Genomic DNA, 16,334 nt, shown 5'->3' with positions numbered 1-16,334 from the left:
TGAATGGTATTGTGTTGCTATTTTATGAAATAAGATATCAGTTTGGTAGTTTTTACCTTTACTATATAAACAATGCCAGTAATTGACAGTATCGTGTGTTGTTGTCACATCATAACGCCTCAAATGCGTCATTTATCAAAAATAAATAAATTACATTAAATTGTATGTTAGACAACCCAAATGTCAGCAGTGTTGCCAATTTGTAGGGAATCCCTCAAATTGCGGAGAATTTCAAACTGTGTGTGTGTGTGTGTGAAGTGTGTGAAGCGCACGACACTTCCTTCAATTTGGATCTCACATCTGAATGGAGAAAAATGAAATCAGCTATTGCCAAACAAAGCCAAGCAGTTGATACTTTTACACCACAACTTGCCACTCGTCAAGTTTAAATATTACATTAAGGTCTAAATAAATTTAACTCGTTATTTTTAACCTTAGCATAAGTTAAGATGGTTACAATTTGAGTTAATAAGTTGTTTGATACATTTTTAAGCGGTGGACTCATAGCCATAGTATTATAATATAATAAATACTGACAATGAATAAACATTATTAAACGTGTGGACTTTGTGGGAAATATGGATTTTGGTCTTTTCAAATTTGGGGATATTTGTCGTGATTTTCGGGGATTTTCAATAATTAGCATTGGCAACGCTGGTTGTCAGACAGCCAGCCAAGATTCGCTCTGGACCTTTTGGAGGGAAAAGTGTCGTTTTTATTTTGACTTTCAATTATTTTGTGAAATCTAGTTTAAAGTGGAATAGGATAGTGCTATTGTGCCTTAATCGAAGATTAAAACGCGAAATTATACGAATCTCGAACTAAAATACACTTATCGGCCCGTTTTAAGAAACCCCGAGTCAATCCAAGCACGCCGCCTCAAATTGCCTATCCTCTTTGTGGCGGCCATATTTACAGAAACATAATTAAACTTCATGTTTAGGATGATGGCTTTGCCAAAGCCTTAATAAATTTAAAAAAAAAACTGCCAGCCAACTGTCAATTAAATCCGCTGAATGCATGCGTGCGCGTATAAGATAAAAAGAGTGAAATTATATTAATTGAATTTGAGTGTAGGATTTTCTATTTTTGCCTTTATTTCTATTAAATATCAGTAATTGTAAAAACATAGGTGTAAATATGTGGAGTGACTCTTTGTTGATAGTCTTCATTTCGATATGTACCGCGTTTTTAGGTGAAGGTAAGAAAATTCATATTTAATTGGTTACGATAATTAAGTACGGCTCCAGTGAAGTTAACTATTGTTTATTTATATATTTGTAATCAGGTTATATAAACCCATAAATAGGTACATACCATAAAAACTAACATACATAATAAAATGAAGGAAAATAATCTTAAATAAACATAATTATTCACACGTATTGTCGGCGACGTGAGACGAGACCCCAGTGTCCGGTAACTGACACTCTTTGGTCAAAACTCCTCCTTCATGAAGGTTGACAGATGTTCATTTGGTACTCTCATCACAAGAGAATTAAAGTCACATTGTGGCGGACTCCAACTGCTCAACCCTCACGGTGACATTGGGATTATAACCATGCTGTGTCATAAATTGATATGTAGGTAATATCAAAAACTGAATTTTTGTGTTACAGGTTTAACATGGATATTAGTCTACAGAACTGAGAAATATCAGAAGTTGAAAGTAGAAGTAGAAAGGCAGAGCAAGAAATGTAAGTGCTTCTGTCAATTAGTCATATACATTAACCAAAATTTGTGTGTATAATAAAATGTATAACTGTGTAGAAGTGTTAATGGTGGCTTTATACCATTTTGCATGCCCAGCAGTATGCAGGAAATATTCATAGATTTAGTATACACCCAAAATATTACTTAGAGATGGCAAAAGTGGCTACTTTTCAATAGGTACTGTATTATTGTTTTTGGTTATCTTGTTATAATGTTGTTATGTAGTTTTGCATAAAACAATAATAGAAGATGACAATGATAGTTAATGAATATTGTGTAACCAATTATGGTTTCATCAACTTTTTTACTAACATTGATTATTATGTAGTAATGTTGTAAGATATAATAATAAATGGTAAGATTTGCACTTTGTAGCGTTGTTATATAATTTGACTAGTACCATTTCTCTACTTACATGCTATTTCACAACAACAGAATAACAGGATAACTGCTGGTTAGCTAGTTGTTCAGTAATGATAATTGCTTGAGAATTTAATATCTGTTTTAATTTAATTTCTTATCTGTTATTGTAGTAATTACCACCTCTAATTACAATTATTAATTAATTGAAATCTTTTTTCAGTGGAAAAACGTAAAGAGGCACATGGAGACTCTCTGGACAAACAGCATAAGAAGAAAATTGAACGTGAAGAGGAGAGGCTTAAGAACAACAACAGAGATCTTTCATTAGTTAAGATGAAATCCATGTTTGCTATTGGGTTTGCTTTTACAGCATTACTCAGTATGTTCAACAGCATGTAAGTATTTCTTAGGTTTTAAATTGCAAATTTATGAATACATTTAAATTTCCGCCTTTGAGACTAAGATATTTGATGGAAGGAAGAAAAAAAATAATGATGCATTCATAACATATTTCATTGTTTGATATGTCACACACTACCACACACTCAATACATTATAAAATGTTTGTATATGAAAGTTACTACTTCTCGCGACCACTAGGAGGCTGTACAATTTTTTATACATGTTTTCATAAGTGTGAAGTAAAAAACGCCAGTAGTCACTGTATTCTCATGGTAGAGGCACTGCACGGTGATTCACGCTCCATACTAAGGCGGTCATAAATACGTAACTCCGAAATTATTATTATTTTTTTATTTTATTACGTTAAAATATGATTAGGTAAACGTAAATTAATAAAATTATACATTTTAAAAAATATTTGACAATATTTAGGTGTAAAAATGTCTCGCAGTAATTTTGTTTTTAGACGATGTATCTAAAACATTTTATACTGCGACTTTTAATGGTAAAACTGTGTAAATAATGATTATTTGTATTAACAATAACCACAAATGAATAAATTAAAACAATAAAAATACATAAAAAAGTTCATTTTACAAAATACAAACAAAACACAAATTATACCAAAATACATTAAATCTCAACAATATTAACTTTAAATACATAACAAGTCTAATACAGCTTTTGACAGTACACCTTTTTTTTTAACAGGTAACTTTCGTAGACCTGTTATGAAGGGATCTGAATGAAGAAGCAGCCTATTTACTAAATCTGTGTTGGTCACAATGCGACTCATTTTACGCGTATGATTTTTTCTAAAAGACTTGATGTATTTGTTAGTCGCTTCAGCTGCTTCTTCAGACAACTCTCCGATTGACAACAAACCGTAATCTATAACATTAGCACCATGAATTAGAACTTTGTGAACGGAAGCAGGCATGTTATACCACGGATACTCGGCAACTAACTGCCGAGCCGTCTCTAAAGCGAACTCTTCGAAGTTCGTCTTATTAATATTATATCCCGAATTTAAACATTGAAGGATGATCCAGCAACGATCTAGGAGATCCTTCTTGATCCCAGTAATTTCAGCGGAAATTTCTGAATTCGAGAAAAACCGCCTGGCTGTATTACCATCGTTTGATGTTCCGCTTCCGCCACTTTTAGGCTTATCCACTATAAGCCCTAATCTTTCTCTAAATTGAGTCTGAACATATGATTTTTTTGCAGCAACAAGCATTTTGTCATTAGCGGACCTAGCTTGCCATTTCCTAACATCTAACTTGTACGCGACATGAACAAAATATTCAAAAAAACGTATTAACGCGTGAAGAGGTGATAAACCAAATTCATATTTACTCTCATCGACTTCCTTATTTAAACATTCGTCAATTTTGTTCATTTCACTGGGCAAGGCGTTACAAATAAAACATTTTGATGAAGAAACACCACTAAGTGCATTACACACTTTACCATCTACCATAGTAAGTTGCAAACAATGAGTAATGCGATATTCGCGATCTTCTTCCTTGAAAACAGTAGGCTGCAAGTTCCTTATTTTATCTTTAAAATGAGCTTCTTCCTCAACTGACACTGCAGTCGATTCCTTCAAATATCGGAGGCGTATAGGACGACAGTATCGAGTTGATGAAGGACGAGGATTTTTCCACAAAACTACTGAATTTTCTTTGTTATCTGTTGTCAAAACAAGCTGAAGTGGCACATACGAAGTAACAAACAGGCTACTGTCTTCAAGAGTGGAGTCAGAAAAACACTGTTTATATTCTGAATGCCCTGTACTGCCATCGAAACCCCATTTCCCTATCAAAGATATCTTATCTAGAGACTCATTAGGTACACTATCCAAAACATCTTTTTGAGACTTGAGAATCCGATTGGCAGTATGATCTAATAAACTTTGAAGTTCGACTTCGGCGGATGATTCTGTAACAGTAATATCTGAAGGATAACAGTGTTTTTTAGATTCCACGACACTTTGGTAAGATGGGAAAATGGTTTTTGAAAACTTATTGTCTATAAATTTCTTTACTAATATATATTGATGTCGAGTTAACTGAGCTTCAACAATGAGCGATAAAACTTCGCTAGAATCGATTTCAGGACAAGACAAGCTATCGGACGCATTGAGCAATGACTGTACAAGAGAAGGGTCTTGGTTAGACAAACTAGCCAATCTTCTCCTTTTTGTACGTTTACTGGTGTCGTCAAAGTTAATTCTCGGACGGCCATGCGATGAAGAAGTTGATGGTTTAACTTCGTCAAAGCTCTGAGATACACGTAACTCAGTTCGCTGTACATCAATATTTTCAACGACATGCAGCCAATCTGAATATTTTTCTAAGAATTTAGATCTAGTACGATTCGACATTGCCCAGTAGTGGGAAATTCGTTTACAAATATTCTTAATTTTAAGGCTTAAAGTCTCTAAATCAATATTTTCGATGTCGTCAGAAAGGGATGATGTTTCGGTCAAAGTGCTCAGGACGTGTTGCATTTTTTCATTTGGATTACCCACTTTAGAGTGCCAAATATCAAAAATTGTCATCCTCGATACAGAACATTTGAAAAATGTACCTAAAACAATATGAAAGCTGAACTTAAAAAAAAATTAAAAATTCAATACTATGGACATGCATACTTTGACACCCCTTTAAGCCAAGAAGAGGCAGCAAGATGCAAATGAAACTTATAGCTCTTAATAAGGACATACTCCTTATTCAAAAACCATATACCTCAGGTGCAGCTCAGCGCAGCCAAAAGTTGTAGGTCTAAAGGAAATTAAGTTATGCCAAAAATTTTCACCAAAAAACTGCCTTCAATAAAAAAAAATATGCATAAAAAAAAATAAAAAAAATTGATAATAAAAGTGCATACCATGCTCTTGGATCTCCATGCTTTCACAACACGTAAACACTTGATTTGGAATAGTGACACTCAAAAACAAAGTGATTAAGTTTCGATGACTCACACGTGGTGATAATTAGTCTCGCGATGCGCTCACTTCCGATGCACAAAAGTGAATGATAACGTGACCTAATTACATTGATATTTATAGTTTTTGGAAGCTTGTTAACTAGTTACTAACTTAGTGAGTTGATCTAACCGGGATAAGCCAATGATTTTTTTTGATTTATGGCCTATGGGGGAATCACAGTGCACTGATTCAACGAGTATATAACCTATACTTGTTGCACTGATTATAGCTGTGTTTACCACCAATTAATAACATAGTTTTGACAAAATGCTTATTCAAAATACTTTTTGTTACATAAACACATCTCTTCTGCCTTTCGCATTGATATATTTGAGCCTTACTTTAGCTTGCATCCCTTTGAGTTCATTTGTTTCCACCACGGAAGAAAGAAAAGAATGGAAATGGCATAAAGTCGAACGTCAATCATGCTTTAGTCTTCGTTTGTTCGACTGACAGCGCGCTTGTCAATGATGTGCCTTATTGTGTAGTAAAACCTTGTAAAAATTACTCAACTACGGTGAAAAAACAGGATGGTATATCATATTTTCAGTAAGTACTACATTGTGTTATCATAGTTATCATTTAAAAGTGTTATTTTATGCACTAGTATATATAGCATTTAATTTATATTTAAATTAATCGTAAATATAAATTACAAAAGCTATCAAAATAATCAAATAGCTAACTGTCTCTTTCCGACTCATTGCTTGCGTAAAAGATTGAACGAGACCCATCACGTCAATTTCAATTGTTTGAAACACAAGCGTTTGAAATATTTAGAACAAAAATTTCATAGAGTCGCTTTGATGCTAATGTTATTATTAAAATATTTTTTCCTACACGCTAGTAATACTTTCAAATATTGTTGTACTCTTTCTACGGCTCGGGATTACGAATCAGAAGATCGAAAATACGTTTGCCCGAAATAACGTTTGCCTGAATTTCCATAATCCCGAAAGTATTTTTTTAGGTTTTTCGGGAGAAATATGTGTACGCCCTATATTTATTTCTCTCGTGAGTTTCGGTATAATTTGTGGTTGTCTATACGTGTGTCCATGGCACACCCGACACAGGGTTTCCCTAATGAGGGGCAATGTTGAGTGTGTGCGTTATTATAATTATAATTATTAATTAGTACCTAAGTGTTTATTTTGGAAAGCGATTCTCTTGCGCAATCAATATCGCGCATTTTAATTTTGTAATTATCTCACAATGGTAAATACCCTACTACCGCCATAGCTGTACTTTTTCATGCACAAGAAACATTTGCAAGAACTATGAGCAGTACGACTATGACTGTTGGCGGAATCAACCGTCATCAGTGATAAACCGTAATACCACGATTGCCATGTTCAAGAGAAATTTTAAATTGTATTTAATGGATAATCAAAAGAGGTACGACGAGTGGGGTATTTTTTAAGTGAAGTGTTTTTCTTGATTTGTTTTATTATTGTTTTTAATTTTCATTTTATTTCATTTTTTTTTAGGTTTACTTTTGTCTGTTTTTGTGTAGTTTATTTAGGCTAGCATATGTTATGTTATATTATTTTATAGTGTATATATTTTTTATATGTGGTAAGAGTTGTCATTGTCTAATGATTGTTTGTTTATTGTGATGTTTAAAAACCTATATATTTTATATTATGTTAAGTTGATGTATGTATATGTATATGTATATCCTGTTGTTAAAGTGTATGTTCGTTGTAGTGGTGTCCTTTCTGTTGTTAGTTGCGAGAACCGCAATCAACAATTGATTAATTGTTAATTGCGGTTCTCGCAACTAACAATTGATCAATCATTAATTGCTGTTTCGCAATTGACAATTAATTAATTGTCCCCAAAACAATTAAATTTTGCCCAACACTCACTGGTACGAGAATTCTCGAAACTCAAGAAAAAAAAGTCAGACACCCTAGCTCGTAATAAATGGCATTGTATAAAATTCAACATTTACGTATAACATTTATTTATAAATAATAAAGGCTACTCCAGTATAACTGTGTTCAAGTAGTTTTCACTAGAAGCTACATATGGTGCATTTTGGTAAGTTTCCAGTAAAAGCTGAATATGGTGATTTTTTGCACTTTTCAATTGTTGCAAGCAAAATTAGGCAGTACTGCAATGACATTACAATTTAAATTCAACGTTTTAGCTTTTTCATAATCCAGACATTTTTTTCGTGGTGTTTGTGTTAGACCCGTGTTCCATTTATTTGTAAGTCAATGTCTAATAAGGTTTTATTATTACTAGTCACATAAAAGCTAACAATCCTATGAACATAAACTTCTTGGAACAAAAGCAAAAAGTTGACAATCTACAGATAGGGATGTGACATTTAATTACATTATGTTTCATAACTAGCGGAATATTGAACCAGGCATTGCTATACTTAGAATAATAACGCATAGAATGATAGTTTCATATCAAACGAACTGTCACAAGTGAGGCAAAAACCAAATTCATGTAGGCGTAAGCAACTTGTAACTACGCTCGTCGGCACGCACACAAATATACAAATAATGATGCCATGGAATAACATTTCCCTCAAAAGTGGGGAAATTGTATCTTGCTTAACTCATCATTAAGTTAAAGGTGCCTACAGATTAGCCCGACATTGTCGATCAGGTGCCTACAGATATGCTCGGTTTTGTCGATGAAAAACGAATATAGCACTTATTTGTAAATCCAAGATGGCGGACACGATTTTTCAAAATATCCTATATGGGTATCCTTTTCGAGGTATTTGGGGATGCTCATTACGAATATGGCACTCATTTCTAAATCCAAGATGGCGGACACGAGTTTTCAAATAAATGCAATATGGGTATCATTTTCGAGGTACTTGGGGGTGCTCATTACGAATATGGCACTCATTTGTAAATCCAAGATGGCGGGCACGATTTTTTCAAAAAAATGCTGTGTGGGTATCACTTTCGAGGTATTTGGGGATGCTCAATGCGAATATGGCACTATTTGTAAAGCCAAGATGGCGGGCACGATTTTTCAAATAATGGCAAGTTGGGTATCGTTTTCGAGGTATTTGGGGGTGCTCATTACGAATATTGCTTTTATTTGAACTGTCGTGTTTGCCATCTTGGATTTAGAAATGAGTCCCATATTTGTATTGAACATTCCCAAACATCTCGAAAACGATACTCAACTTGCCATTATTCGAAAAATCGCGCCCGCCATCTTGGATTTAGAAATAAGTGCCATATTCGAAACCTAAAACCGAAAATGCCATAAGCAAACATTAAAGAAAATAACTGTTAAAATAGATTAAAAAATCGCTTAAGAATGCTCCCCTTTTAAGAAAATAAAATATTTTAATATAAAATATTTCGCTTGAGTTACGAAAAGAAAGACATATAATAAGCTATCAAAGTTGTACTGGTGGTGCCAACACTATAGTAGAAACAAATATATACTGTAAATTTGTTGCAATATGTGCTCCAATTCAAATAAAATTAATATAAATAATTATTCAATAAAGCATGAACGCAGAGCCGTTAAAAGTATTATAAAATAATTAAGTGTCCCAATCACTTACAGGAGTTAACGAAAACATTTAATGTTTATTCGAGTAAATATTAGTTCAAAATGCGCAAATAAATCGAAATTACAGGCACCACTAAAATTTACGTAATATAATTATTTTGATACAGAATAGCAAAATGGGGAGAAAAAAAATTCGTTACTTTGCAACACTTTCGTATCTTGTTGCCGCGAAATTATTTTTCTGTTTTAGTGAATATTTACATAAAAATATGAGTTGAAACGCATTACTTACTTGTGGAATGCGATGTTAGTGTCTATTTTGTTTGTCTATTGTATTTTTACACCCATTTACCGCACATTTCGTCATTTTTAGCAAAAAATTTTGGAGCTGTTCGCGGTGCAATATGACCTTGAGCACTAACAGCCCGCGCGCTCCTGGGACGCGTTTGGAACCCTCTAACTTGCCTCACTTAGCGTGTGCGGGCTAGGTTTCTATGCGTTATTATTCTAAGTTGCTATAAACTTGATTAGGGTTAACCACGGAGCAATTTCAGCAATTTCTTCGAGAACTAGCGTAGCTGACTTTTACACGCATACATTTGTTACCAAATACGCCTAAGGTTTTACTACACGCAAATGTTACTTGATATTAGCTACGCAGGTGAGTGCGTATGCGTAGCTACATGCTACAATCACAGTATCACGGCATGTAATCTTCAAATAAAAAATCTGAACTTTAAGTCTATGATGAAAGGGGGGGGCGAGGCCTTTCCGCTGGCCCCCGTTATGGCTGTTCGTGGAGGCCATATTTGTTTTTTGCAAACCAACCAAACTACGCGCCCGCCATTACAGTTTTGAAGTTGATCGACTAAAGTTTTGCGTTGATTCATCTCCGTAACTTGTCATCTCAATCTTAAAGCTGTAATATCCTTTGCACCATGTACAACAAGTGCTGTGTTGTGAATTGTGCTAGTACACGGAAGGACGCCAGTTTTCATATGTTTTCAAAAAGTGAGATAGGACTCCAAAAGTGGTTACAGAGTTTAAAATGTGAATTGCGAAGCTTGAGTTTACAAGAACTTCACAAACACTTTGTGTGTGGTAAACATTATGAGAAAAGGTTTTTCGCATCGACGACTATCCGTCATTGTTTTCTGATAGCGAGATATCCAGTGGTATTCCTCAATCTTGTGCCTTGATGATCCATACAAGAGGTAAATATATAAAATAATCTTTATAACATTTATAATGATAATATGTGACGAACGAATATATCACGACCTCGATGGCCTAACGGTTTACATTGTGGGCGCTGGATGAAAGGTCCCGGGTTCGATTCCCGGTAAAATCAATTTGGGATATGAACTTTTCTAAATTGGTTCTGCTTTGGGTGTTCTGGGAAGTGCCTTAGGTTTTCGTAGCTCTGGTTTGTTGTACAGACAACTCCCTAGTTTGAGACTAGGCAATTGGTGTGGTTGTCAAAAAAACCACACAGGTATATTTATACTAATGCTGCTACTGTTAAAGATACATGAAAACATAGTTGTGATTATGTTTTTTTTTTCAGAGGATGTTAAACCTGACCATAGTTATGGTAGTAAACGTAAACATAGTGATCAAACTTATTGTTTACCATGTGACCCGGAGAAACAATCTAAAACTGGCTCCGGTGAGTGTTACATTTATTAATATTAAAGCGAGCTGGCAGTCCTGCTGGCTTGTTTGTCAAATCAGATACTGATACTTAAAGAGCTCAAATCTGTGGAATGATAAAGCATCACCTACATTGATTAAGTTGTTCTCAATGAAAAAGCCCATTTGCAGACAAATAACATGAAATTTTATAAATATAATATGGTGTTTTATGTAAATATTCAATAATATAAATATATCTTGCAAAAAGTAACCCACTCCACCTCACCATACCCTGCTAATGATATATATCTTTTACAATATGATTGCTGCTTAATACTGTGATGTGAATTTAATTTCCTTTTTTACTTGAGTTTTTCATGTGTAACTGTAACCCCAGGTGTACAAGTGGCATTCAAAGGGTAACTTATTATTTATTGAAAATTATTTGTATTCGAAACTATTATATTTTAAAACTATGTCATCTATTTTAATTGAATACCTGTTTAAATTCCAGAAGCAGCTGTAATTTTAACTTATGCTGAAGACTCAAACAAGCCTTCTACAGTGAGATGTCTTGATGGTAATAAAGTTGTAACGAGAAAACCAATAAATAGTAAGTGAAAATTATGTCATTGTTTGATTAATATACTGGAATACTTCCTGAGCCAAGAAACATATATTTATTACTACCTAGTGTTGGAACGAATAGATTTACTGTTTTTTTTTGTTTGCAGATGAAGTTGTGCATTGCACTCCTAAAATGAAAAGAAGACATCGAGTTGTCTCCTTGAGGAAAAAGTTGTCGCCACACTGTGCAAAACTTTACAAAGAATATACGAAATTACAATTTCCATGTCCGAGCTACATGTTATTAATAAGATTTTAAAAGCCACAGTTTGTTAGGTTACAAAAAAAATTATAAGCTTTTAATAAATATAAAACTAAGTTAAAAAATAAGAAAATTAATAAATAATAAGAAAAATATTGTCTTTTTTGTAGCAAACTTCCTTTGACTCCACATTTATTTTTACACATTTTTTAATATAGACTAACCCCCAGGCCAAAACTCAGTTGATAGCCAAAACGCAAATATCCATGGTCAAAAGTATTGCGTATTTATAAAAACAAAAAAAACTGTCATGTATGATTTGTGAGGCTAAATTGTGTCGATTTCTGCTCTCTGGGAGTGCCCTATCTGATGCGTTAGCATCTAATAGTCTGTGCAGAGTATTAATGATTTATTATACTGTCATCGTACTTCCATTAACCTACTATATTTCAAGTCAATCGGATCACTGGAAGGGTTGAAATATTAAAACACAGTCATAAAAATCTTTATTCTCCCTGAAATATGATATATTTATTAATACAAAGCTCTAACACTCAGAAAAAATTCCTTCGATCCGGTCGGATTCGAACCGACGTCTTCGAACCGACGTCTTCTTGCATACCGTGCCAGACTCTATACCAACTAAGCCACGGAACGAACCAACGGACCTCACGAATTCTTCTATGTGCTTGCGTCGTATAGCAAATGGTGCTAAATTTAGTAGGTACCCATCTTTTACTGCCTGTTGCTTCAGCCCATTTCTCCTTCAAAAAGGATCCGGCGGGAAACTAAAAAAATCAATACAAAAACTGCAAATGTAAATCATGCCTGTGATAAAACTAAGTACTCAAGCGGATGAAGGTGATGTATAATATGCAAGTAGGAAGAGAGGAATCATGTAGATAAGGGAAAGAAAATCTCCAATCTCATAAAGTCTTCATTTGATGCTCCACGAACTTACGTGCATTGTAAAATTATCGACACTGTACCTCTTCTATCTATATTTCCTTTTTTTCCGTTAATATATCGTTTTTACTTAAATTGAAAATTTAAATAAACTATTGCGAGTGTTGGGACCAAACATTTAAGTAATCAAAATTGTTAGCTTTTAAATACCTGTAAACAATTTATGTTTACACATTGGTACCGCTATAATAAAAAATGTTGAACTAAACCAAAACCGGGTTTCTAGATACAGAGTTTCTACATATCGATAATTTGATTACAACACACGGACCCAGTACCAAGTGTAATACGACACTAGTGCAAGCAATTCATTGAGCGTCGACGGCTAGCAACCAATGTATATTGTTATTACCGAGTTGCAAGAAAATAGTTTTGTTTCGAAATTATAGTATTGTATTGTTCAAAAATTAGAAAATACAGAGTTTTAGTACTTACCGATGAAATGAAATCACTCTCGGAGTATTTTTTATACTTTGGCTTCTTACGCGACACGATATAATGGCACAATTCTATTTTTTCCACAAAATAATCATGTATCACATATGAACGACGACTGACGTGATGTTGACACTCATATGCCAGTCTGGTGCTAAGCTAGGTAACGCGGACCCCGCCCACTAACCAGTCTATTACAAGTATTTATGTGGTCTGTGGTTTCCACATTCAGTTCTTCTTTTACTTCTTCAGTTTCTGTTGATATTTTATTTGGTAACTGTATGTAGTGTTTCATCTACTATGGAAATTCAACATAGTAGGTAGCAGATTTATTTGATTCTGAGATCTAGCATCAAAACTGCCTTTGTGGTTGAATGGTTACCATGTTGGCCTGACACGCAGAGGTCCCGGGATCGGAACCCGGGCCAGGAGAGATTTTTTATTACCCACATTTATTTCGTGAGTTACGTGTAACTTGTGGTTTATATGTGTGGGTTAGGGTTTCTGCTCGAGATTTCTCGACTCGAGAAATCCCGGGAAATCAGGTCAACTTCGAGACGAGAAAAATGTCCTCAAGAACTCAATTTACGTTTCTAAATTACTGAAAAGTTGACTAATAAATCTTTGCATTTATGCTGCTGATCGTATTCTTTGTATTATCGATTCGATATCGATAGATTTTAGAGTTTAGATGTTTTTATTTTTGTTGGTTCGTGTTGTAAATTTTTCATAAGACACGTCAGTATTTGTAATATTGATTTGTTTGTAATGTGATTTGTTTTATTTTATTCAGTTACAACATTGACCAGTTACAATCAACTGTGTCTGTGTCAAAAATGGCTAAATGTTGATTTTGATTATTTATAAATGTTCCCAAGAATTATGTGGTTCATACTGGTTGATTTAATAATAATAACGTTGATCTCATAAATAAATAAAACATGTTGATTTCATTATAAATTGTGTTTGTTTTTATTTGTATTTATATGTGTGGCGCAATAAATAAGAAAAAAAAATACTTTTAATGGTCAGAAATGAATTTATTGTTTCTCAAAATATTTTCCGTTAGCGTTAATGCACCTTTTCATACGAATGAACCAATTTTGAAAACATTTATGCCACTCCTCCGTGACAATCACTGAAACATATTTTTCATACACTTCGACAGCCTTTTCAGGTAATGAAAATCGTTGACCGCGTAACTGGTTCTTAATTTTTGGAAATAGATAAAAGTCACAAGGTGCCAGGTCGGGACTGTACGCGGAATGGCTCATAAGGTCAACGTCGTTCATTTTCAAAAATTCATTTACCCGTCTGGCCGTGTGTGAACTGCCATTATCGTGGTGCAAGATGATACGGCGCGGGCGTTTACGGTTATTTTTACGGAGTTTGTCAATAACTTCCGACAAACAAATGGTCGTGTACCAATCACTATTCACGGTACAACGATTCTCCAAAGCAACAGTAGCCACGTGTCCAGTTTTATTAAAAAAAAGAAGCAATCATCGGCTTCCATCAATCATCCACTTTGCACGCGCGCCACTTTGGTTGGTTTAGACTCATCTTGAAAGACCCATACGCTCGGTTGCTGCATTGTTTTGGGATCGTAATTATAAATCCATATTTCGTCACCTGTTACTATGTCCCACAACAAATTTGACGCCCCTTCGTTGAATCTGCTAAGCATGGCATTGCACCAAGAGACGCGATCCGTTTTTTGAGCCTCAGTCAAATTGTGTGGGATCCACCGAGAGCACAGCTTTTTCACACCCAAATGTTTGTGTAGTATTGATTGTATTTGAATCATGCCTATGCCTAAAGATGCCCGAATCTCATGATATGTCACATGCCTGTCTGTTTTGATCATACGGCGCACAGCATCGATGTTTTTGTTCACAGCAGTGGACGGGCGTCCATCACGAAATTCGTCACTGAGATTGACACGACCGCGTTTGAATTCTGCAAACCAGCTATAAATAGTCGTCTTGCATGGTGCTTCATCGCCAAAAGCAGTTTGAAGCGAGCGATGCTCCGCTGAGCTGTTAAATTACACTTAAAGTCGTAGAAAATCATACTACGAAAATTTTCACGAGTTAAATCCGTGGTGATGTAGATAACCAATTTCAAATGATGACGCCACAATGTAAAAACAAGTGACAGCCAAATGAGACAAACTGTATTCTACAGCCAAAGAGTTTCATTTTCAAATGTTGTAATTACTTTTTAAATATTGTTTATATATAAGTGGGCAGTTCCGGAAACTTATAGTGCGCCCTATGTAGTTGATAAGCTATTTTTTTAAATTTCAAAAAAATATCTCGAAGAACTCAAGAAACCCGGGAAACCGGGCTCGGGAATTCCCGAAGCTCGAAAAAAACATGTCGATAAATCAGAAACCTAAGTGTGGGTCCATGGTACCCGCGATACATTTTCCTATGGTGTACGTTATTGTTATTATTATTACCTTTAAGCTCAACTCAGGGTCGAAGCGTCGCGATACGTCATGTTTTTCGCCTATAACAGATTCATCTCTATTTTCCCATTGTTAAGGTACAAATTTGTGTTATGCAAACATGGAGTCGCGTGTCGACGCTTGGTTGCAATAGATCGGCTTCGCGCGTCGACGCGCGTTACTTGAGCCTAGTGAGGCGTCAGACGCCGAACACTGTGATCCGGATGCACTAATGCGAACGTCGCGTGTCGCCAGGCGTTGTAGTTGAAAAACAGGACGCGACACGACGCTTCGACTCTGTGCCAGTGTGAGTTGAGTCTTAGGGTCGTATTCCAAAACTCTACTCAATGCTCTAGTCAGAACTTGAGAATGATTTGCAGCACTGAAAATCATACTAAAGTCCTTGCCATTAGAGTGGCATTGATGAATATGTAGTAATAATAAACTTTATACTCTTATTTTTTTACAGATTTGATGGAAGAGTCGTAGCTAAGCTTCCATTCCACCCTATCTCATGGATTCAGGGATTAAGTCATAGAAACTTGCCAGGAGATAATTACACTGATTGTTCTTTCATATTTTTGTACATATTGTGTACTATGAGTATTAGGTAATGATATAGTAGTTTTAATCTCATTATATGATTTCACTATTTCACTATATGAAGAGAATTAATTTCTGTAATGGAAGGGATTGTGAATAAATTATAGTTTTTCTGTACGAAAATTATAAATGAAGCCAGGTGACAGAAACCTGTTTGCCCTTAAGCTCAGTAAGCTGGGATATAACTTGATTGTAATCTAAATCGTCTTTACTCTCTTCACAGGCAAAACATCCAGAAGCTATTAGGATTTGCACCATCCCGTGTAGCATCGAAGCAAGGAGGAGCACTCTTTGCTGCCCCCCCTACTCAGTTCAAGTAACATCTAGAGTTGTATGTTAATAATGCATTTGTGTGTGATTTAATTTATCGTTGTACATTGTTCTACTTTTGAGTGTATGCAAATGGTTAATAAATAAACCACTGGTTCAATAAATAAACTACT

The 16,334-nt window shown here is 34.8% G+C and overlaps 1 protein-coding gene across 2 annotated transcripts; it reads left to right on the top strand.

Moving 5' to 3' along the window:
* Nucleotides 1-877: 877 nt before the first annotated feature.
* Nucleotides 878-16,319, top strand: LOC113234283 (calcium load-activated calcium channel). Of its 2 annotated transcripts, none has more exons than XM_026469593.1 (5): nucleotides 878-1,201; nucleotides 1,620-1,697; nucleotides 2,297-2,471; nucleotides 15,758-15,898; nucleotides 16,115-16,319. In XM_026469593.1, exons 1-5 carry the CDS (start codon nucleotides 1,141-1,143, stop codon nucleotides 16,209-16,211), a joined length of 552 nt encoding a protein of 183 aa, XP_026325378.1. In that variant the 5' UTR covers nucleotides 878-1,140; the 3' UTR covers nucleotides 16,212-16,319. The 2 variants fall into 2 exon arrangements, with proteins under 2 accessions (XP_026325378.1, XP_026325371.1); XM_026469586.1 differs by lacking the exon at nucleotides 878-1,201 and adding an exon at nucleotides 1,406-1,541.
* Nucleotides 16,320-16,334: the final 15 nt, after the last annotated feature.

This window comes from Hyposmocoma kahamanoa, unplaced genomic scaffold (genome assembly GCF_003589595.1).
Source record: "Hyposmocoma kahamanoa isolate Upper Pololo Valley unplaced genomic scaffold, ASM358959v1 102, whole genome shotgun sequence".
NCBI classification, from domain to species: Eukaryota; Metazoa; Arthropoda; class Insecta; order Lepidoptera; family Cosmopterigidae; genus Hyposmocoma; species Hyposmocoma kahamanoa.
Note: the sequence above shows the minus strand (reverse complement) of the source record. Positions and strands in the feature narration are given on the sequence as shown.

Coding starts and splice junctions, on each gene's coding strand:
- LOC113234283 (XM_026469586.1), top strand. CDS start 1,454: ATGAAGGTTGACAGATGTTCATTTGGTACTCTCATCACAAGAGAATTA. Junction 1,542..1,619: donor CCAACTGCTCAACCCTCACG/GTGACATTGGGA, acceptor TTTGTGTTACAG/GTTTAACATGGATATTAGTC. Junction 15,899..16,114: donor TTGTGTACTATGAGTATTAG/GTAATGATATAG, acceptor CTCTCTTCACAG/GCAAAACATCCAGAAGCTAT.